The 23,966-nt window shown below is 41.7% G+C and overlaps 1 protein-coding gene across 1 annotated transcript; it reads right to left on the reverse strand.

Annotated features, from left to right (window-relative positions):
• Positions 1-14,636: 14,636 nt before the first annotated feature.
• On the reverse strand, positions 14,637-22,207 carry LOC136538187 (uncharacterized). The gene is made up of 9 exons (XM_066530172.1): positions 22,049-22,207; positions 20,277-20,402; positions 19,994-20,092; positions 19,365-19,507; positions 18,049-18,157; positions 17,698-17,805; positions 15,342-15,482; positions 15,030-15,264; positions 14,637-14,895 (listed from the first exon to the last, which is right to left on the reverse strand). Exons 1-9 carry the CDS (start codon positions 22,127-22,129, stop codon positions 14,882-14,884), a joined length of 1,056 nt encoding a protein of 351 aa, XP_066386269.1. The 5' UTR covers positions 22,130-22,207; the 3' UTR covers positions 14,637-14,881.
• Between the last annotated feature and the right edge of the window lie 1,759 nt (positions 22,208-23,966).

A 23,966-nucleotide genomic window follows, 5' to 3' on the forward strand; every position in this document is an offset into this window, starting at 1 on the left:
CATGCTGAAAACTGCTGTACTATAGCTGATAAGATCTACTCCAAAACCAAAGCATTTCTTATCCAATTCTCATGAAATTCATACAGAACCTAATACCACAAGTCTAGAGTATGCATATCAAATTTTAAGCCAATCTAATAAGATTTGTTCACTCAAACTCAGACTTGAACTCAGCTAGCTCAGATTTTCAATATAGGACGGATTTCAACACATTGAGCTATTCTTCTTCAAATTGAACCAAACTTGAAATAGATTTGTTTGAATACTTTCGTAAGACATATATCCATTTAATCCACTTACTAAAAGTTATCTTATGAACCTATCCATTCAAATCAACTCAAATTTGATTACTAATCATTAAAATCCATTCAAACACCTCATATCAAGCAACATATGCATATATATCAAATTCAATCAACTTATATGCACCCAAATGAATTAGATCAACAAAGATATACCTTTATAGCTCATGACCATCCAATAGCAAACTTCAACTCATATATTTGCAAGCCATCAAATATATCCAATAAATCACCACAATTTGAATTATAGCACTTATATGTTCTAGCACATTTGGACTTCACTAACTTGATTTGGCATTGGGATAGAATAGCACTAAGCTTCAATACTTGACTCAATATATAATGGACAATATAAAACCAATTGAATCAAGCCTCCAATGCCATGGTACCTACAAACAATCATCCAATTTTTGATGGTACCTAAACTAGTTTGGGTCCTCTCAAGTTAGGTGCAACATACTTAGGCATAGCCTTAGAATGAGTAGCGGGATATTTTGCAATTGCAACCAATGAGGTACCATTGCCATTCCTTTCTAAGCACAATATTAGTCAACAATTGAAATAGGCTTAGAATTGTTACCTAGGGGACATGAATTAGCCATGTGTCCCCTTTCCTAGCATGAGTAGCAATTTCTCTTGGTTAGAGCCTTCTCTTCCTTGCGCTTGTATTGCTTCTCATTGCCTTGCCTCTTGAGAATTGCTTGAGCCTTCTTCTCAAGCTTGATAGAACACTTTGAGGTAAAGTGTCCCATATTTCCACACTCGAAGAACTTGATGTGAGCATAGACTTTCTTCTCTTCTTGGTTCTTGCTCATCATCTTGGCATCTTGAATTTGAATTGGATGTCTTGCTCTTCCACCCCTTCTTGTCTTCTTCTTCATCATCCCTGAACCATCACCATCTTCATGGTTGGCCTTGTTTTGCAATTGGCGCTTCTTTTCTTGCTCAACTTGTGGCTTTGTTGATGTTTTTCTTGTTACTTCACCAATTGCTTAGTTGGGCACATAGAGGTGAGATGGCCCCATGTGCAGCACTTGAAGCATTTGACATGCTTTAGCCACTCTTCTTCCTTCTTCAACTTAAGCTTTTCTTCATTTGGGCAAGCATTAGCAAGATGTCTCGCTTCATGGTATTTGAATCACATGAAGTGAGAAAGATTCTCTTGTTCTAGCTTCTTCATCTTCCTCTCTTTTTCTTTCACCCTTTGTCATCTTCTTGTTAAAGCCTAGGGCCACACTTGTCATCATAGTTTCTCTGAGTCTTCAACATGTGCTCAAAGGTGACTTTGGAGTTGTAGCACCTCTCTAGCTTGTTGTTTAATTTCTTCACTTGTTCATTGAGCTCATTGTTCTCCTTCAAAAGGTTAATCTCACAAGACATAGAGGTAGAACAAGCATCTAAATGTAAAGACCATGGCATAGCTAATAAATCATCATAAGAGGTGGATACATTCTTCTTGCCTACATCACAAGGGTTAGCAACAATATGTGGTTGATCATTTGATCCATGTGAAGAGCTCTCACTAGTTTTAATTTTCTCATTAGAAAGCTCTTTAGTGAGAAAAGCATGGTCTTGTACCAAGTTACCATGAGCAACACTAAGTTCCTCATGAGCCAATTTTAGCTCCTCATGTGAACAAGTAGTAACATAAAGTAGATGCTTTTGTTGTTCACATGTGTTCTTTAGAAAAGAGTTTTTGTTTTTTAATTTCTCGGTTTTTAGCCATCTCTTTTTCTAAAGCTTTGATCATGCAACCATATTTATCTAGAAGCTCCTCATATGAATCAAGATCAATCACATTTGCATTTGATACCTTGGTGTCACCTGGTGACATGAAGCAATGTGATGTAGTGGATGAGCTTGTAGTAGCAATGTCATCCGAACATGATCCATCATCATCACCATCAAGTGTGCATGGAGTAGCATCATCATTTGCATCACTTGAGGCAACATCATCAATCTTGTTAAGTGAACTTGTGGTAGATCGATCATCATCATCATCACTTGACCATGAGGTGGAGCAATCTTCCACAATCACCAAATCATGGTCATGCTCGACACACTCATGCATCACCTCCTTGGTGGCCTCATCATCATCATTGGAGACCTCCTATATATCAAATTGAGGTACAACCAAATATCATGGGTGGTGATCTCCCCAAATATCTTATCACTCATAGTTCATAAAATATGTTAGTAGCTTGGCAATCGAGATGTAGGCATTTCTTTTGTGCTTGAGTTGCATTCTTTTCATCCAACTGCATGAGAAAAGCCCACATCTATGATCCACCATATTTGAGGGGAAATAAACTTAAAATTGCATGTCATCCAATTTTTCCATCATGCAAATTGTGTGCCATCAAAAGTGTATGGACACTCAACATCAAGCCCGTAGTTCGCCATCCTCTCGGGTTGGTGAAGACCATAAATGAGAGACCAAGCTCTGATACCACTTGTAGGGTCGAGATGGCGGACTAGAGGGGGTGAATAGTCCTTTCTAAAATTAATCATGCTGGCTAACCGAAACAAAGGCAGAATTGAAACTATCGGTCTAGCCAAGGCTACACCCCTCTATCTAAGTTCTCAAGCACCTTAAAAAGATCCTAATTCGGCAACAAAGGTGTTGGACTAGCTAGAGCTCACCTAACCAATTCTAGTAGCAAGGTCACACAAACCTATACAACTAGTACTTCAAGCAACCGGGGAAGCTCCAATACAATCTAGTAACCAAAAGCACAAAGCTCCTAAGCTCACTAGCAATGCTCAATAACAAGGCTACACAAGCCAAATTATAGAGCACAAATTACTTAGCTATACAAACTAAGCAAGGCAACTAATTTACTACAAAAGTAAACTAGTTACACAATGGGACTACTTCTATGCTACACAAGCAAGAAGGTAACTAGCAAGCTACACAAGTTAACTAATTACAATGAGCAACTACACAAGCACAATATACATGAAAGTAAATACAAGTTTGTGCATGGGGAGTGCAAATTAATGGGAAGAACAATGTTGACATGGTGATATTTCTCCCGAGGTTCACTTGGTTGCCACCAAGCTAGTCCTCATTGTGTTGATCGCTCACTTGGTGGTTCGGTGGCTAATAGGTGTTTCACAAACCTAGCCCACACGTTGGGCACGGCAAGAACCTACCCCAAAAGTGAGGGTAGCTCAATGACATGCTCTACTAGAGTTGCTCTTCGTGGCTCCTGTGAGACAAGCACAATGCCCCTCACAATCTCTTCTCCAGAGCACCACATAATTTTCTCGTGGGCTTCACGATGGAGATCACAACCTCCAAGCCATCTAGGTGATGGCAATCACCAAGAGTAACAAGAAATCTCCAATCACAAAGATTACCTAGTGCCACCAAATACAAATACAAAATGCACACACTAGGTCCTCAATCTCTCAAATTACCACTAAGCTTAGAGAGGGAGAAGAAGGGAGGAGGTGGATCTTCAAGCTCTCAACCTTGCCCACATAGGGCACTCAATCTCTCATAGGATTTTTAGCACAAATCATGGGGGGAGAGATAGGAGACAGAAGAACCCGAGCTCTTAGATGCAAGAATGGGGAATGAGCTATTGTAGAAGAAAGGAAGGGGGCAAACCCTTTTACCGCCAACCGGACTGCCTCTCTCCTATAGGCGCACTCACTAGGCCCACAACAGCCACTTCCCTTGGTTCTCCTTACGATCATAGGAACAGGCTGCACCAACACATTGAGCCAGGCAGCCAATGGCAAAGGGCTGACAGGCAACGGTAGGAACAGACGGCAAAGTGTCAGCAACAAATTTGTGACATGGGGCTGAGCGCAACTTCCATGAAGCTTCCTCCTTCTCTCTGGTTCAAATGGATGCCAACAACAACAGCCGACGCATGCAAGCTGGTCCCCATGCACTATTGCTCAACAAGAATTTCTTGCTGAGCCAACAAAATTACTGGTTGAGCTCCATTGCTCTCTCTGATGGGCTGCCCCCACATGCATGCAAAGGAAAGGAGCAGCGGCATTTTTTCTATCTGACACAGGCAGTCCCACTCACTATTCTTAACCAAGTATTTCTCGCTGACGAGAGAGAATTGCTAGGTTAAAAGAGCACCCAAACCGAGCACCCCTACCAAGTAATTTTGCTCCGTAAGCAAGAAATTCTGGTCCAGGTTGCACAAGCCCTTTTCAACTGCTAACTTCACCAAAATATTCCAAAATAAATTAGGCACTTAAGTTTTCTTTTCACAAAGAATTTTCATGGGCTTTCTCATGCATCTCACCACGTAACTAAGCATAAAGGCATATGCAAAAGAAACTCACACTTAGTGGTACTAGATAACCGTTGCAACTAAAAGATTTCCCCTCTTTATAGTATGGCTACCTATCCTAAACTGGTCTATTTCTTCTCTACTGAACCTTAGACCAGGTGAAATGAAATGCCATATAGGTTATACCTTTGCCTTGCACATTCATTCTATCTCCTCCAATATTGATGCCACACAAGCACCAACAATCATCACAAATGATATGATCCACTTTATATCATCATGTGACCTTATTGGTTCATCGATCTTGACCTCACTTGCTCTTCACTGTTGCCTTGGTCCACTTAGCGCCAAGTTTTGCTCAAGCTTCCCTACCACGCGGTTTATCGTTTCAAAGCCTCCAACTTACCCTTCACTCTTGCAACTAGTCCATCAAGTCAAGTCTTGCCTTGATCTTCTCCATCTAGCCACATGACTCTATGTCATGTATCATATGCAATAAGCTCCTTCATCACATATTTACCTATGGACTAATTCTCTGTGTATCTCATATAAACATATATTAGTCCACCTAGGTTGTCACTCAATTACCAAAACCAAACAAGGACCTTGTATCGAGTTCACTGGTTATTCGAGCTAATAACTCGATGGATACTCTGTGAGATTTCACTGGATGCTCTGGTAGGAACAAGGTGCTCTCAGTTTCACTAGGTGTTGGTTTATATAATTCAACGGACACTCCGGCGCACACCGCTGGACACTCCACTAAATCATACCGAAGGGAGATAAGGTTCTGGCGACTGGGTTAAAGGGATGACAGATACTTCGATAACTTTGATGGACTCTCCATCAGTTTGGCAACAGAACCTATGTTCTTGTGTTCTTGGGTGAAGGCTTGGGGATTCATACCTAGATGTTGGGTTGTGGCCTCCATGCATGTGCAAGGTATTCCTATGGTGGTTTGGGTAGCTTGCTAGGCTTTGGATAGCTAGTCTTGGCTTGAGCTATCTAGTGCAACTAGTGATTCCTTAATTCACTTAAAATCCTAAAAGAGATTGAGGGATTGAGATTGAGCATGACAACTTAGCTTGGGGTTTTGGTGAGTTCCTTGTCACCAAGATTAAAGATCCAATTCTTGACAACCTTTTTCCAAGCTAATGAGAGGGATTCCACCATTTCTTGCAATACACCCCAAAAATCCAAATGAGAGAATATCTAAGGATAAATTTGAGAGGACTGAGTTGTAACATCCTTGATTCTTACCCTTGAGATGATAAACTCCAAGGAATCCTCATGATTCATCCATGCAAAGGAAGAAACTTAGGTTAGGGTTTGAGGGTTGATCTCAAGATAATGAGAAGAGAGAGTTCTTAAGCTAACTATGAGATGAGAGGTTGTTGAAGCTCAAGGTCTTGATCTAATGCTAATCTTGCTGCCCTTTGTAGACTAAATTTTCTTCTCCATCTTCTTCTTCTTCTTCACTTTCTCACTCTAGTTCATCCTTTCCTTTCTCTTGTTATTCATTCTTGAGAGAGAGGGGGGAGTGAGGGGAATGGAAGGGGAGTGAGTGGAGTTGAGACTTAGCTATTCAGAAATATCTCCATTTCATGCTAACATGTGGGCCATGCCCCATAATGGACAACAACTCATTTTCCACTAATTCTATTGTCTTTGCTTCTTAGCGGATGGTCCGATGACTCTGGCGGACTGTCCGGTAGATCTCTGTCTTTGTGCAATTGAGTTAAGGATCAGGTTTCTTAGCTTTTAGGCAAATCTCGGGGTTCACACATGTCTTGCCTAGCTTCAGAGGAGACAAGGAGTCCTGGTTGAAGTTCTCATGAGATTTCTCCTAACGACGATCGCTCATTTGACTTTTGGTTTACCGATGTTTGACTTGGCTTGACTTGAGTATTTCAAGTATCGTTATTTATATTTTACCACAGGGAAACAATGGAATAAAGATTTATGGAATAATAACAAAGGAGAGTCTACTAACATACTAGCATAGCAGAGGTAAATGTGATGATAGGAATTAAGCATAATGACATTCAGGGGATAGATCATTAATGATTAAATAAACGTGGTCACTTGGGCGTATAACGGGTGAGGTAGATTCCTATGATATTCTTACTACAAGCATACGTACTTAGTTATAGCAAAAGATTAACTTCATATCTATGCATAAGGGACATTACTAAGGAAAAGCACAATAAAGTATGCTATTTAAATCGCAACCAGGTCCGTACTTGGCCTACATACGGGAGGTGGACAACAGAGGATTCAACGAGGCTGTCACCCTCGCGATCTACAACCGATCCAAAACATAGGGTGCATCCACATGCAGTATTATGTATAAGCACCACGCTTACACATAGTCTGCTACTTAGCATGATCGATCACTAAATAAGCAGCTCTATGATCCTATGCATAAACACAATGATAACATCAACTACTTCTAAGTGTATAATGTAAGAATAATCATGTAGACAAGAATATGGCATGTAAGTATTGAAGTCTCATAAGGTATGAAAGCGTAGATACAATGGCTTACCAAGCCTCCAAGACTAGATCCAGAATCTAGACATGAGTCCACTCGACCCTAACTCTCAATATACTAATCTACTACATTGGAGAGTCTAGACCTAATCTTCCTTAGTGTGTTTTGATATTGATCTCTGATGGATTTCTCTAGAGATTGGAGATGGTCTTCTAGAGGAGGTAGGGGGTCCTTTTGTAGGGGAACCAGGAATCATATAAGCCCATGAATCCGTGCGACGCTTCATTTGGACGCTCGATTTGAACCGACCTTGATCTACGGTGAAGATTGACCCTTAGAGGCGGTGGAGCACCGACCTTCAAAGTAGAGACCGAGAGGTGGGCCAGGCCAGCCGGCCCCACACAAGTCCCATTCGACTTGACTCGTGGTGGTTTGTCTTGGACAGTGGATTAGGGGTCCTTTAAGTCGGTTTCATCGCGGATGATCACTGATTTGCTCTATGAATAGGTCCACTTAAGCCTGTTTCCTGAATAAATCCTTCTGAAAACACTGGATTCACCAAAACTTATGGAATTTATTAGTTTAAAACCCTAGACCTATGTTGGTGATCATATTCATTCATTTATACAAGTTATATTGATGGTTTGTGATGAGTGTTAACTACCATCAACAAACTCTCCCAAGCTTACCCTTTGTCAGTCCCTGAGCAAAGTTAAACTTGAACAACAGAACAGGAGTTTCTACAATGCTTTCACTCCTCAAAAGTACACATGCATTCAATCAAAAATTCTCCTCTAGATTATAATAAATTGACTTAACTTTTAAACTTACCCATATTATCTTCAACCATGGGGCTTGTTAGCCTTCACTTGGGTCTTGAGTACTTGAAAGACAGAACAATCAAGTCAACCACTATGTCTCTTGTTCTTGTGTTCAACATTATTCCAAAGGTTTTATAAGTTTTCAAATAAAACTCAGAGATTCCTTTGTATGACACTCTCAGATCCCTCTATATGTGGTATTTTTTATCCTCACTCTCTAGGCTCTCTTTTATGTGGTATTTGTAGATCCTCTCTGAGGTGTATCTTATTGTTGCCTTTTATTCTAAAGCATTTGTGGAGTTTATAGGTAGGGAGTAAAACTAGAGAGCATACTTGCAATGCATATATTATAAAGTCAAACAATAGATCCAAAGAGAAAAATGTCATACAATAAAATCAAGATGTGCATGTGTATGGAATATTTGGTGGATATATATGGTGGCTAACCTAATTCTACTATGCTCCTAAACACATATCTCTCTCTTTATTGGGACTTAGAATATTTTTGTGAGAACATGGGCTATCTTTATTCTCATCTTTCTTTCTTTTTCTTTTTTTCTTTCTTTTTTCTCTTTTTTGATGATAGTCTCATGCCTCTTTTTGCAACAAAACTTTGAGAGAGATATCAACAAGAACTTTGAGCATTTATTTTGTGTAGACGTAAACAAGCATATTTTTGTGTTTACCCCCGGTGTAGGAGTAGAACATTTTTTGGTGGATCTAAATAAAAAGCATGTTTTTGTGCCTACTCCTAGTGTAGGAGTAGTCATATTTGGGTGGAGTGTACGTGATCTTGATTTCTAAAAGTATGATAAGTTTCTCATAAGGGTCAACAAAGCTCGACAAAATTCATCACATATACGAGCAGCATATAAGTGGAAGGTTTTCCTAGTCTAAATATATATGGCATTGGTAGGAATTTTAGTTTTGTCATGCTGAGAACTCATCATGATTGATTTTTTCATTTTTCAAAAGAAAATATTCCAAAACTTAGTTTCACTTTTGGAACAGGATAAATAGCAGCTCAGACCATCTCGTGTCATATCCGTCAACCACCTAGACTTAGATCAAGCATACGCTACCCACGAGTATCAAGTTCAAAGTAAGTTCTTATATCAAATCAAGTCTATCCAATACTCGGGAGAATTTCAGACCGAAAAACTAGACACTTGAAAGAAATTACAATAGAGCAACTATTCATCATGTCCATCAAAAGTTTATTGAGGAAAAAGTCTTAAACTCCCTTTTTATTATAAGTGACTAACATGTCTTCTTATTTATAAGTACAATTATATTTATTTTATTTTATTGGTACTAAACATATTAAAGAAAACTATCACATAATTTTTATTTTATCTTATGCCAGAAATGCTTAAAAATAAGATGAAGCAAAAAATAATTACCTGGATAATTGGAGATGCACTGCCCCCAAGCTAACTTATTCATGGGGATGTATCTCCCCCAAGTTGGATTTTAATTTATTTTGTTTTATAAGTTTTATAAAAAAATTTAATGTCATTATTATTGCCACCACAATGAACATTCATATGGGTTTTAACATGCCACAAGATTGCTCATATGGGGCTTAAACATTTACTTGATGCAAAACTTGAGACTAAACTAAGTTAAATTTATTATGCAGAGTTAAAACTTTTTATTTTTTTATATTTGTTATGCATACAAGCTTTCTAAATGCAATGAATAAATAAACATGCTAAAGTTCAAAAGTTATGTATCTACATTATATGATTATGCAAGAACTATTATTTTTTAAGAATGAAAATGCTAAATAAAATTTTATGCAATAAATAAACATGGGTAACTATCGAGTTACCTTTCGGCGAGGGTTCGGTGTTTTAAATCCTTCGATCAGGACTCCTTGTGAAGTTAATTGATCAAGTAAGTCAGTTCGCTCTTGAAGATGAGGATTCTTATGGTGGCGCCTCCAGTAGTGGTGCTTCTAATGGTGGTGCCACCTTCTTTTGCTAAACCTGTCTTGATTTCGAATTTGATTTTGGTTTGACAGGTTCATCCTTCTTGTTCAGCATTTTGAAATCAAGCATTATTAGTACGTAGAAGCTGGCAACATCTTATGTGCATCATTATTGCAGGTCCAGAACTTTCACTTGTAGAATTTGGGGGATCGACTCCCCCACACTTTGCTCGAAGTGTGTTCTACTCATAAAGATCAAGTGCATGGGCTCTGTTGGTGGGAAAACACCAACAGAACCTAAAACTTTATTTATTCTTCTCTAACCTTATGCACATTGAATATGATAGTTTGATGTTATGTGTATTGTTCATTCTTATAACATGGGTGATAAGATCAGAAGGATGAGTATGAATGTGGTATTTGAATACATTTGATAAAAAGAGTGGAGTTGTTTAACCTATGTAAGGATTGTCCATCTTTACATAATGTATCACACTTTACACGATTATGACCATCATCTTCCAAAGATAAGATATGCAACATTTTAATTCGTTTGCTTAAGACTATGAGATCAAGAAAGTGGTGCTATAAGGAACAAGACATGTTGAGTAGTCAGGTTGACTTAATCAAAGTTGTAACTTAAACATGTTTGTTTCTTTATTTATATGAATACGAAGATCAAAGGAAAGCTTTTTAAATAGGGAAAATTGTCTAGGCGGACATCCAAGACACTTTGGTTCAGTGAAATTAGGCCATAGGACATCACGAACCGGTTGCAGCTGGTTGAGGAGAGAGAAAATTTTGTTTTGGGCATCCAGTGCCCCCGAGTGCGGGTGAACGAGCAGTGAGCACTAGTGGACGGTGGTGACCTCAGGGCGAGCGCAAGCGGACAGGCGAAGGCACGGACGCGAGCGGGCTAGCGGACATGGGCATGAGCAACTGGTTCGGTAGAGCGGATATGAGTGGGCTCGAGTGGGCTAGCCGACGTGGGCACGAGCGGCGCGCAGCATCCAACAGGCCATCGCGGCAACGCGGGCGAGCAACCGCAGCAACCGGTGAGTAGTCGAGTGCCTGCATGGGCATGCGATGCGGACGAGCAGAGTGCATGCGAGTGCGGCGACCACGAGGGAGTTGGAGGAGGCCCGTTGTTCGTGTAGGAGTAGCAGCTCTGGCTCTTGGATGTCGTCGTCGCCGTCGAGATCCCCACACACGGTGCCAACAGGGAGGCACGGCCGCATAGGTGGTCGGAGCCATGCTAGCGTCGTGGTCGGCCCTGACATCAACGGCGGCGTGCTCGCGCTCGTCATGGAGTTCAGCCTCATGGATGCAGCTACTCCGTGGAAGTGTGCTCGCTCTCGTCGTTTTCATGGAGCTCGGCCTCAGCCGGAGAGCGACATGCATGGGCGAGCGCGGCCAGCGCAGGCGGGCGTGGTGGCCGGCGTGACAGGAGCGTACGCAGGCATGATGGCACGGTGGACGAGCAGATGAGCGAAGCGGTCGAGCGAATGCAGGCATGGTGACGCGGCGGAGCACTCACGCGTGAGCTTCGAGCGAACACGTTGTAAGCAGACGCACGCGAGCTCTGAGCGGCGGAGCGGATGCACAAGGTTAGTAGCAGTGGGGCTTCAACAGCAACAGCCACCGCCTGCCTTAGCTTCACCTCCAGAGCAGGCCACCGGAGGCCGCGAGGCTGGGGCGTGGCGCCGAAGCGGGCCGCCGGAGGCATGGGCGTCGGAGGCGTAGCTGCCTGCGACAGCGTGATGCGTGACGATGGGTGCGGGAGGCGGAGAGGGTGGCGGGAACAGGAAACAGAAAAAAGAGGAGAAAGGGAGAGAGGAAGAAAAAAGCGATAGGGGCAAGAATGTCATTTCACCGCTGTTCTCTCTCCTCAACCGGCTGCAACCAGTCCACGATGTCTTGTGGTTTAATTTCACCGAACCAGAGTGTTTTCCGGCAAAATGCTCCAAAGTGGGTGTCTGCCAGCAAAGGACCATCACTTTAGATGTCCAACAGACAATTATCCCTTTTAAATAATGACCACTTACCTTAAGATGTTACCTTCATCATTGGAGTGTGATGACACCATGTGATGAAGGGTAGATGACTTGTCGTGGTCTTTTCTTCCTGCTTGAACCTTTCCTTGCTTGAGCTATTAGTGAGCATCTTGTCTCCTATGTCGCATTCCTTCTTTCTCGTTCTTTTGTCATGCCATCTTTTTGTTCTTTCTTTTGTGGATCTTGGAATTGTGTTTGGACCTTTTGCTCTACACATTGTTCCATTCCTACAAAAGATTAGTGGACAACACATACCGAAGGGATGCATATGATTTTTAAAGAAAGAGTAGTGTTGTCATAGAGCTAAAGGTCAACTTCTATGCTACAAAAAAGTTGGTTTTAACATTTTAATTAGCATAGAATCTTTATCCCATGTTCTAAATAACGTGCCTTTATTGTTCACTACTACTTCAAATTTTCAACAAGGTTAATGCAAAGATTGTGTAAAATTATTTGAAGAATACCTCAAACTTTGATTTGTTTCTATGAATGATCTCCTAACATTCCCAACAAATTTTGAATATTTTCATGCAAGGGTTAGTCCATATATACAACCGAATTCTATACAAGTATGTTTTGATTCAATAATTATGTTCGAATAATATTCCGAAGCATACTTATAACAGAACAAGGAAGCACAAACACAGTATGTTATTTCCGTCACAACCGAGTCCTACTTGGCCTACAGACAGGAGGTGGACTACAGAGGACTCAATAAGGCTGTCACCCTCGCGATCTACCACCGATCCAAAATGTAGGGTGCATCCACAGGCACTACTATGTATAAGCACCATGCTTACACATAGTCTCCTACTTAGCATGATCGATCACTAAGCGCTCTACGATCCTATGCATAAACACAATGATAACTTAGACTACTTCTAAGTGTATAATGTAAGCATAATCATGTAGATAAGAATATAGCATGGAAGTATTGAAGTCTCATAAGGTATGAAAGTGTAGATACAATGGCTTACCAAGCCTCCAAGACTAGATCCAGAATCTAGACATGAGTCCACTCGACCATAACTCTCAATATACTAATCTACTACATTGGAGAGTCTAGACCTAATCCTACTGGTGTGTTTTGATATTGATCTCTGATGGATTTCTCTGGAGATTGGAGATGGCCTTCTGGAGGAGGTAGGGGGGTCCTTTTATAGGGGGCACCAAGCATCCTGTGGGCCCATGAATACATGGCAACGCTTCATCTAGACTCTCGATTTGAACCAATCTTGATCCACGACGAAGATTGACCCTTAGAGGCGGTGGAGTACTGACCTTCGAAGCAGAGACCGAGAGGTGGGCCAGGGAGACCGGCCAGCCCACCCAAGCCCCGTTTGACTTGACTCACAACAGTTTGTCTTGGACGGTGGATGGAGGGTCCTTTAAGTCGGTTTCGTCGCGGATGATCACGATTTACTCTGACGAATATGTTCACTTAGCCTATTTCCTGAATAAATCCTCCTGAAAACACAGATTCACCAAAACTTGTGGAATTTATCAGTTTAAACCCGTAGACCTATGTTGGTGATCATATTCATTCATTTCTACAAGTTATATTGACGGTTCATATTGATTGTTAATAGCTAGTTGATAGAATTGGAACCTAAGTTGCATAACTCTTTTGCTGTAGAAATAACTAAACTAGCAAAACCTTAGTTGCATATCTAGATAGCTTATTTATTGCATAGGTTTTAACTAGGTAGAAATTAAAGGTCATAGATTTAAAGGTAGTTTTTAAGTTGCCTAATTCATTTTCCCTCTTAGGCATCACGATCCCTTCATGGGTAATTATGAAACATGGGGAGTTATCCATATCTACATGCTAGCTAGGTATTCTTATGTGGCTGTATGAACTAGTCTATGTGTTATTCATAAACAACATTATGAGGAAACAATGTTTTGAGCAACAATGGTGTTTTGTTAGCATAGATGAATTGCCAAACGACCATATGGCAAGCCATCAGAAGACTGATTTAGCCGGTAAGGGCAACTCCAGCAATAGTCCTCAAAATAGGGTCTCCACTTTTCCTTTGATGGCTCCCCCACTTTTGAAGGCCTTGTTTTCTGGGCTGCACTCCAGCAATGATCCTCAAAATAGAGCCCTCAAACTCATTCCAATGGAGAATGATATCTAGGACCCACTTGTCATATACTATCTTGGCCAAAACACGGGGAATCAGAGTGAGACGATCGTGCAGGAGTCACAACCGTTAGAGGGGCATGATGACAGAGAAGACACAGCTACAAAGGGGCAGGTGTGTGATAGGAGTCATGGCCACCCACCACCAAGTGGGGCCTCAACCCCAGCCTAGGAGTCATGGGAGAAATCGCGTGCACGCGCAAAAAAACCTAGCCTTAGCCCCTAGAAATGAGGGTCTAAGGAGGATTTGAGTGCCCACCTAAATTGAGGGCCTCGGTAGGAGTCCTACTAGACCTATATTTTTTTCCCTAGAAATCCATATTTAGCTATGAAAGCTCAAGTAGAGACCTAGCTAGAGTTACTCTAGAAAAACGCGCTAGCCTCACCCCCTCCTTAAGGAGGGAGTTGGACAATTGTCTATTAAAAAAATCATCAGTCTGAAACTCTGCACGAGCTAGGTTATCCGTTAATGATAAGAATGGCTAGGGATCTGCATCACGTCAGCAAAAGCAGTCTGCAATGCTGGGAAAACGGAGAATCAGTAATATGGTCAGATTTAATTTAACTGAATTCAGACACGAAAGCTAGAGTGAATTGGTCTGAAACAAATTAGCAAGAAACTAGTGAAAGAGAGATCAATGAGGTATTCTATTTCAAGAAAGCCGCACAATCACAATCATGTCTTGGGCATATGGAATCCAATTTACAGGCTGCATACAAAGTAAATTGGGTAAATAACTAAATATAGAAGACAAGCATATATTATACAAACATACAGAAGCGCCTTTCCATCATTTGAGGTGCTCTTTTGGCTTTCCCACTGGCAACAATGGCCCCAATATAGCCGCAAAACACGCTTCCATGATTTCCTACATGACCAGTTCTGCATGCAAGGCAAAAGGGCATATTCATTACTCATGTGGAACAGCTATCTGGAATAAATGTGGAAAGCAATGACAAAACATTGATGTATCATGAACATCCATGGTGAAGCATGCAGGGTTGAGCAGAGCATACCTAGTACAGTATTGGCAAGCATTGTGCTTGGCTCATCAGAATTGTGTGATTCTGATCCACAATGCTGCCTGTCATGATCACTGCCACCTGAACCATGCTGGCCATTGTCCTCACCACTATTATCAAAGCTGTCCCCTCCATCTTTCTGATCCTTTGAACTCCCAGCACTGCCATTTCGGGTGAAGCCTTGGACCAGCTCTGACCTCGGTTCTACACCAACTCGCCTCAAATGTAGCTGACAATGTTTCGATAATTACTCTTCAAGTTCCCCTAACAAAGAAACAGAAACGACATACACATCCGCAGCAATACCTGAAGGTACAGATTAACCTCGTCTGGACGTGACAGGAAGGGGAAATCACCACCAGTCTTCAGTACAGCACGCCTTGCACCAGGGTACCTTTCATTCAACTGTTCCTTCAACTGCTGGGGAACAGCAGAGTAGTCGTTTGTCTGTGCAAAGATATTCACTGCACACTGTTAGTGTTAGCATATGAGGTATTAGACTGTCAAAGGTCATCAATTATTGCAAGGACCACATGTGGAAGTCATTATCAACCAATGGTCCTAAAGTCATCAGTTACTGAAGTGAACCAAATTCAAAGATGTTCATCCTCCAAGGCCCCAACCTACTCATAGATGTTACGACTCGATTTCAAAATCTCATGGTAACCATACATATATGGCCATATGTGTTAGAGTATGGCAGGGGCCTATTGGGCCTGGGCTGGATGTATAGCCCATTAGTGTTAGGGTTAATTAGAGATAAGGGTCGCTTGCTTAGAAGTCAAGTAAACCTCTCTATATAAGGAGATGATATATATCAATCTAATCAAGCAAGAATTAAGAAGGAAATCCCTTCCCTCTTGCTCGGCTGTGGGCAAGGCCCCCGGCCGGCCTCCAGCCACCCTCGCGTGAACAGTGCCCATGGGAGCAGCCGCCTCTCCCTCAGCTCTCTCCCTCTCAATCCTAGCAACCACATAACAATCTGGTATCAGAGATCTCTGGTTCGATCATGTCCACCCGCCGGCCATGTCGATCCCGCTACCCTCCACCACCGTGCCCCCGCTCGCCGCGGCGGACCCGCCAGACACCACTGCACCGCTGTCCGCGGTCTCCACATCGGCCAGGGTGCCGCAATCCTCGCTGCAGATGGCCGCGAGTGCGTCGTCCTCCGCCGTGGGCGTCATGACGAACGAGCAGTTGACGGTGGCTGTCCTTGACCTCGGCAAGATGGTGGCCGGGATTCATGGGTTCCTGCTGGGGCCGCAGCCGAACCCGACGCCGACGTCCCAGCAGCAGCTGCTGCCACCGCCGCCGCTCCCAGCGTCTTCGACCGCCCCGATTCCCATCCACCAGCCGTGGATGCCGCCCTCTCCTTCGCTGATCCCATCTTATGCTATGGCATCGACGATGGGGCCGGTGTACACGATGGCGAGCACCACGGCGGACACGACGAAGGTCGCTCCAGCGCCCACCACCGGCGCTGTTGTCCTTTCCGGTGGACCGAGCCTCCAGCACCCATTCACCGATGGCATCTTCTATAGGGGTGCCAGCGTCCAGCAGATCCAAGACGCGGGCGAGAAGTCGCGGCAGATCGAGTAGCCGACGGACATCGCGATGGAGCCGACGGGGAAGATGCTTACACACCAGGTGTCGGCGGTTTCCCCCACGAGTGACAGGCATGCTGTTTTTCTCGCGGGCGGCGAACTCAAACTCTGCGGTAGCGGCGGTTGGGGAGGCGCTCCCCTCGTTGTTCTCCGTCGAAAGCCATCCGTTCTTCTTTGTGCGGTGCAGACCAGCATCCGTCCGGCGGGGAGAAGGCATGGTGTCACCGGCGGGAGCGCACTGCCTAGCACTGCCGCTTTCCGCCACCGACCACCACGAGGGAGCCTTCGCTGGCCGTTGTTGCGACTACTTCTAGGTGGCCATATACATGCACCCCTTTCGTCAAGATGGTGTCCATGGGATCCAGGTGGTTGTCTACGTGCAGCTTATGCGTCGGGCTGGTGTCCGCCATCAATTGAAGAGGCTGCAAAAATAAAGAGTTCACATCTATTTTCGGTTGATAATAATAAACTAAGCCGAGATGTAAAAGGCTTGTTTTTAAGTGATAGGTTTGTGTCGAGACATCGTTATAAGTTGGTTAGATTGCAGCTCGAGGACGAGCTGCATGTCCAGGTGGGGTGTAGTGTTGGCAGGGGCCTATTGGGCCTGGGCTGGATGTATAGCCCATTGGTGTTAGGGTTAATTAGAGATAAGGATCGCTTGCTTAGGAGTCAAGTAAACCTCTCTATATAAGGAGAGGATATGTATCAATCCAATTAGGCAAGAATTAAGAAGGAAAACCCTTCCCTCTTGCCCGGCCGTGGGCAAACGCCCCGCGGCCGGCTCTCTCTCACCCTCGCAACCCTAGCCGTGAACAGTACCCGTGGACTGTAGCGCCGCGGGTACTGTAGCGCGTTAGCCGCCATCACTCCCCTCCCCTCGACTCTCTCCTCTCAATCCTAGCAGCCACATAACAATATGGATCTTGCCATTGCAGCCAATCCACAGATGGAGAGCTACAAAAAAACATATGTTTTTTTCTCTCTCGAACATAGGAAAAGCCTATGTGAACAGTAATAAATGAGTTTTCTAATACGTGCATGAATTTTAGGTAACTTACATCCATTATAGTGATGCGTGAATCAGGCAACATTAATGACCCAACGGATGCAACATCAACATTTAACATCAACCTTGACGAAAGGTCATCTCTTGACAATGTCTCCACCTGGCATGCAGAACATGTGCGCAAATGGGTAATGAAGAAAAACAATGGCTTGTTATGATTAAAATAATCATCCAAGTAGAAATATTTAACATTTCACATGAAGTCATCTAATAAGTAGAAATATACATGGTTATATAACATGAAGCTTGATTAGTCGTATTTATAACATGTCATAAAATCATTTTAAACCTTGTGGATTCTATCGATTAAAAAGCATCTAATGTGTTTAAAATTATTACAAACCTGACCCACAACAAAATCTACTGAGTCTGCGATGAATGGTTCATGGGGACCATCTCGGATTCCTGTCAAGAGGTACCGCTTCAGCAAAAAAGAAGGGGTCCAATTAACACTGCAATGTCAAAGAAAATTGTTTGACAGTGTTACTTACTAGTAGTTATACTAAGCATAAAGTATAATTTTATAAAGTCAAGATTTAAATTTATGATGTCATCTGTTGTTTTATTTTTTTGAAAACTTGTTCCGATTGAGCAGAGGACCTCAAGTTTCTTGCGTAATGTTATTCTTCACACGATTACACCATGTGTTTCACTGGACATCAAAGAGGTTCATGTTACCCCATTATAACAATAACAATCCACTCACAACTGCTGAAATGAACTCCATCTAAGCTACGACAATGGCATAACTCATTGGAGGTTAGATGTTTGGTTTATCTCAGTGCTGTTGTAAAAGAAGATGGAGTAGTGTTATCGAAAGGTAAAAATCTAGTTGTCCAGAAGTGGAAAAAAAATATCTTAGGGCCAGCCATTGGATGGCACAGTTTGCTATATTATAATTTTATTTGCCAAACAGGGTAATGTATTTCCTCACAGGTGAATTTTCACATATAGTTTTAATAAATAAAATAAGAAAAGCACAAAGCAAACACAAACTGCCCCATAGCCCAAAAATAATCTATAACAAAGATAGGTTTTCTCTAAACATATAAACAAAGTTTTACAAGCTTCTTCTGCATCTCATAAAACATAAAAAACTTGGCCCAGAATCTTGTTTGCACCAAATAACATACTCTCTTTAAAAGTAATACATGTTTCTACATAACCATGAATCCCTGGTTTCAATAGAATAAATTTGAAATTCATTACCGATAACACTTACGGTAATTCAATCAACATAATTTATCTGGTAACTAATGAAGAATCAAAGAAATTGGTGCATCCAGATTCAGTTAAAGCCATGTAAGACTATAATGTTTATTTCAAAAATGGATGGGTGTATATTCTACGTCAGTGTTAAGTTACAATGAAAACTTGAAACCTTGTGTTCAAAAGTAACATATGAAAAAAATGGCTTTGAACAACATAGAATTAAATGAAAATAGGTGTCACATGCAAACAGGGTATATGACCAGTTTATAGTGTTATCCAGATGTGGCCTTTTTTTTTGTCAAGTACTCAAGTCAGACACCCCACACCCTGTTAGATTCTAAGTGCTGTTTGGCATGCCACCAAAAAATCTGTCAAATCAGACACCCACACACGCACCCCTGCCCATGTAACACTATTTTTAACACGAACTGAAGAGATTATACATACACTGGAGACCAAGGCATCGCAGCAGCAAACTTGTGCGTCTCAAGAAAAGTATTTGACAGGACCAAGGACTTTACTCTCCTTGGACGGTGTTGAGCAAATATTTGTGCCAGGAATCCACCAAGAGATGTACCATAAATGTGAACCTGCATTCTCAGACAGTTCAGTATAACCTATTATTTCAAATGAATACCTTAAGAAGTAAAACCATGTCTTCTGCTGTACATTTACAAGGAATAAATTCAGCTAGCCCTACCCCTATTGCACTTATTTTTCTCACTGGGGAAGAGAATAAATCAAACTTGTGACAATTTTCTTGCCAAAGGAGCAGCAAAATGCATGCCTTTTTTGTAGAATATGTAAATAGGAGAGTTCATTACATTTTTATACTTGTGCTAATAGCTCAGTATACCATGGTTGTATGTTTTGTCAGTGTCATGATGCAAAGTTGAATGAAAATGAAATAATAAAATTCAAAATTTAGCAGGCAAAAGCATTAATAAAATGCATGTAATTTCAAGAATATGGCCATATTAATCAAGAGTAGCAAAAAAGAGAAAATGTGAATCACTTGTAAGTAGTAGCATAATCAAGATACAAACGCATAAGGAAAACAGGGTAATGTTTCTTACATGATGGATATTCATGGAGTCCAAAAACTTTTCAAATGAATGAATCCATTCATGGTGATTCCAAACTTGAGGAACGTCAATAGATATTACTCGATAACCCTGAAAGAGATACGGTGTGTAACTGCACAGCACTACCACAATTTGGATGCCATCCAAAGCATGATATGATATGCTTTGCAGATAGCCAGCAGATGAAGGCAACACATGAACTCTCAAACTTCAGATAATAGAAATCAGAATAGATGTGAGTTGGAGAGAAACATTCAACTCCCAAAGCATGTACCTTCATACAAAGGGACATGATCTGTTTATAGTATACATCAGCCGTTCCTGCAATTCCTGGGATACATACAAGAGGCGGCACAACCTTGGGTCCAAAGTCATAGTACCTCCACAGTTTTGACCCAATCTACAAAGTCTCCGTGGACAAGAAATAGTTCAGAAACTAGCCACACATATGGCACAAATTGAAAATATTAATATAGAAAAAAGAACAACTTAAGAACTTTTATATCGAAAGGGATATGACACATTAAAATCCTACTGAACTGATAAGGAGCAATATGGAGTTAGGACAAGCTGCTGACTAAATATAAGAAGCATTGTAAAAACCATATTTTAACATGACCAGACTCATGGGACTTGTAAGTAGATTGAAAGTTCATGTATAACATATATATCTATTACTGGACACAGTCAATGCATAAGTGTGCAATGCCAAATAAACCCATTTGCAATATCATGTCCTTTGTATGTGCACAATGATGTAAAACGAAACATATGCCAAAGGGCGCCTAGCTCAAACGGTTAGGTGACCCAGCGGCACTCCTCAGGTCTTGGGTTCGACTCCCCGTGGGAGCGAATTTTAGGCTGAGGTTAAAAAAAATCCCCTCGTCCGTCCCCATAACCAAAGCACTGGGGGGGCACCGGCCCAATTCTCACTTGGGCGACGGAAAGCCACCGTGTAAGGGTGGGGGCGGGGGTTCGGGGGTTTTCTCGGCCGGGTGAGAAGGTCCTTCTTCTTATTTGTAATGCTGCGGGGGCAGTCTTAACCCCCCGGTCGAGTTTTAAAACGAAACATACTCCAATGGCAAGAAAAAATACAAGAGGTTGTAACACACCATAGGGTATGTAGCATGTAACCAATGATGCACTTGGTTAATGAAAGCAAGCAGAAAAAAAGTTGTTGTGTTCAAGGTAAGACATCTTATTTAGTCAGCAGCTCCATCTTAAAATGAAACTGACTCGTTATTGCTAAGGGAGTTGTTACATTTCAAGTGCCCGAATTTTCAGACAACAATCTTAAAGAACAACTCACAAGAGATAATTCACATTTCTTTTCTATAGCCAAACAATGACAAAATTACATGTCTGGACAACAACAAATAAACAGGCAGCTGAAATATAGGAGAAGTGTATTGCTAAATAACTTGGCTGAGCAGACTAAGTACAGAGATATGGAATGGAGAGTAAACTAAGGGCCTGTTTGGATCAGCTAGGGCTAGTGATTAGCTGGGGCTAAAAATTAGCTAATAATAACTAGCCTTGGCTGATCCAAACAGGCCATAGTTAGGGCTAGCTAGCTAATTAGCTAACAAATCCAACATAGCCCACCTATTAGCCCCCCCATCTAGACGAGCTAGGGGGTAGGGCTAAAAATTAGCTGGCTAACATAGCAGCCCAATGAATCAAACAGGCCCCTCCAGAGAAAATTGAGCAGAACATTACAAATATACACATTGCAGTGTCTGGGGAGATATCGTCAGATTCAGGTAAAGACACTGTGTGGATTCAATAGCACCACACCAAATTACACCAACCAACGAGCTCCTGCGGATAGCCGACCACAGAAAGCTCCTCACCAGGAATTCGCTTCAAATCCAGCCCAAATTCAGACGACCCCATATGAAGCAACGACGAAACCGTTCCCACGATCAAACTCCGGACCAAACGGCACCGCCTGAGGCCGAGTACCCATACCCATAAAACCCGGACGGGAGGGGAAGAGACTGCGGTGAGGTGGGAGGGAGGGAGTCGAGGTGCGCTCGAACTCACGGAGATCTTGTGGAGCGGGACGACGGACTTGAAGTAGACGTAGTCCCCCGGCGAGGCCGCGCCGGCCCCGGCGCCCTTCATCTCCCGCTCTCCTTCTTTGTCGCTCGCTGCGGCCCGGGCGTCGCGGCAGTGGCGAGATGGAGATCAGGGAGGAGGAAAAGACGGAGGGCACCAGTATGACGGCGGGCCCGGTGTAGGGTGGGGACCACCAGCACGCTGGGCCCAAGTGGCACAAATGATTGCTGAACGGCCGGGGCACCTCCCCACGAGTCGTGTTGGATCTCGTCGACGTGTGGGCCCAATGGGTACGGGCTTCAGTCGGAGGAACCTCTGGCTTGGCGGCACCCGCAGGTCGGCAAGTGGGCCATGAAGGTGACGACACCGTAATATTTAATAGTTTTTTTTCCTTCCAAGCATCGCACATGTATGTTTGCTATAATAAAAACAAATAATGATATATATAATACTGCCGGTGAGACGTATCAGAGCGCTTGTGGATTTATCACCGAACGTTAAGAATACAAAAAGTCATATTTTTAGAAGACATGCCCTTTTTAATTTTAGAGGCGGGCAGAAAATTTATGTGTCTCAAAAAAACACCTAACGATTTATTTAGACAGTCATTTTATTTACATAGATACCAAAAAAATGTCTATGTCTCAAAAATGATTTACGGAGTAGTCATTTTATTTATGGAAATAGGAAAAGACACCGTCACTAAAAATTAGGATTTACAGATGCAGACATCTTAAGGTGATCGTCTCTAAAAATTGCTATTAATAGAGGCGGAAGTTTTAAGCGTCCATTTCCGTAAGTCGATTTATAGAGGTGGTCGTCTTAAGATGTCTGTCTCTAAAATTAATAGCTTACAAAAATGATTTATAACTTTTCTACATAAACTTGGATGAAGACAAACTTTATATGAAAATTGATGGGATCTACAACTTTGTAGTTGCAAAGTTTTTGATTTAAAATTGTTTAGAGTCCCAAAATATTTTAAGTTCACTGATTTTGAAATTTAAAAAAAATCAAACAACGACAGATGTTGACATGGTCTATATCAAAGATGTAGTTCTCAGTACAACCTACAACTTTGTAATTGAAAGGTTTTTTATTTGAAGTTATTTAGAATCCAAATATGTGCCATAAGTTCATAGATTTTGAATTCCTAAACGAGAATGTTCACATGGTTAATATGAAAGTTTAGTGGTTGATCTAATCTAAATTTTTTCTGTTGTTAAATTTTTTATTTGAAGTTATTTAGTGTCTTTAATATTTGTTTTAAATTCACAAATTTTGAGATTCAATTTTTTTGAATTTTTCAAACAATCTCAGATGGAGACACATTCTATACTAAAGTTGTAGTGCTTGATAAGATTTAAAACTTTGTAGTTGAATTTTTTTTCATTTGAGTTCACTTAGTAGTCAAAATATTCAATACGAGATTATGGAATATTTAGTGGTGCACGGTAAAGTGGTGTAAGTGTTGAGTTGTTGGTTGAGTTTGAGTCTTATGAAGGACATATTTTTTTTGGTTTTTGCATTTTCTAAGAACCATTAATGGAGGCGAACTGTTAATTTATTTAAGAAGTTGGACATCGTAATCTATTTACAAAGATGGTATTCCAACCATAAACCATCTCTGTAAATAATGATTTGAAAGGATCAAAATGTCTAAAGGGGGTGAATAGACATTTCCTTAAATTTACAAATTTTTGTAGTGGATTAAATTATGGGTATTGTAATTTTTGGTCCCAAGAGAATTTTATGGACTTGTCCAAAAATTCCAGTGAGGACAAAATTTTCGAAGTCCCAAAGAATAGTGAACTAATTAATTATGAATTGAAATGCACTAATACTAAATTGAGTTCACCACACATGTGGAGTAGTTGTACTAAGTGAATTCACGCCTTTGCTT

Source organism: Miscanthus floridulus, chromosome 1 (genome assembly GCF_019320115.1).
Source record: "Miscanthus floridulus cultivar M001 chromosome 1, ASM1932011v1, whole genome shotgun sequence".
Classification (NCBI taxonomy): domain Eukaryota; kingdom Viridiplantae; phylum Streptophyta; class Magnoliopsida; order Poales; family Poaceae; genus Miscanthus; species Miscanthus floridulus.

What these genes read in the sequence shown, in the direction of transcription:
- LOC136538187 (XM_066530172.1), bottom strand. Translation starts at nt 22,129, where the DNA reads ATGAAGGGCGCCGGGGCCGGCGCGGCCTCGCCGGGGGACTACGTCTAC. An exon ending in TCATGTCCCTTTGTATGAAG is followed by an intron (nt 20,093 to 20,276) that starts GTACATGCTTTG and finishes TATCTCTTTCAG; the next exon opens with GGTTATCGAGTAATATCTAT. An exon ending in GCGATGCCTTGGTCTCCAGT is followed by an intron (nt 18,158 to 19,364) that starts GTATGTATAATC and finishes TTGACATTGCAG; the next exon opens with TGTTAATTGGACCCCTTCTT.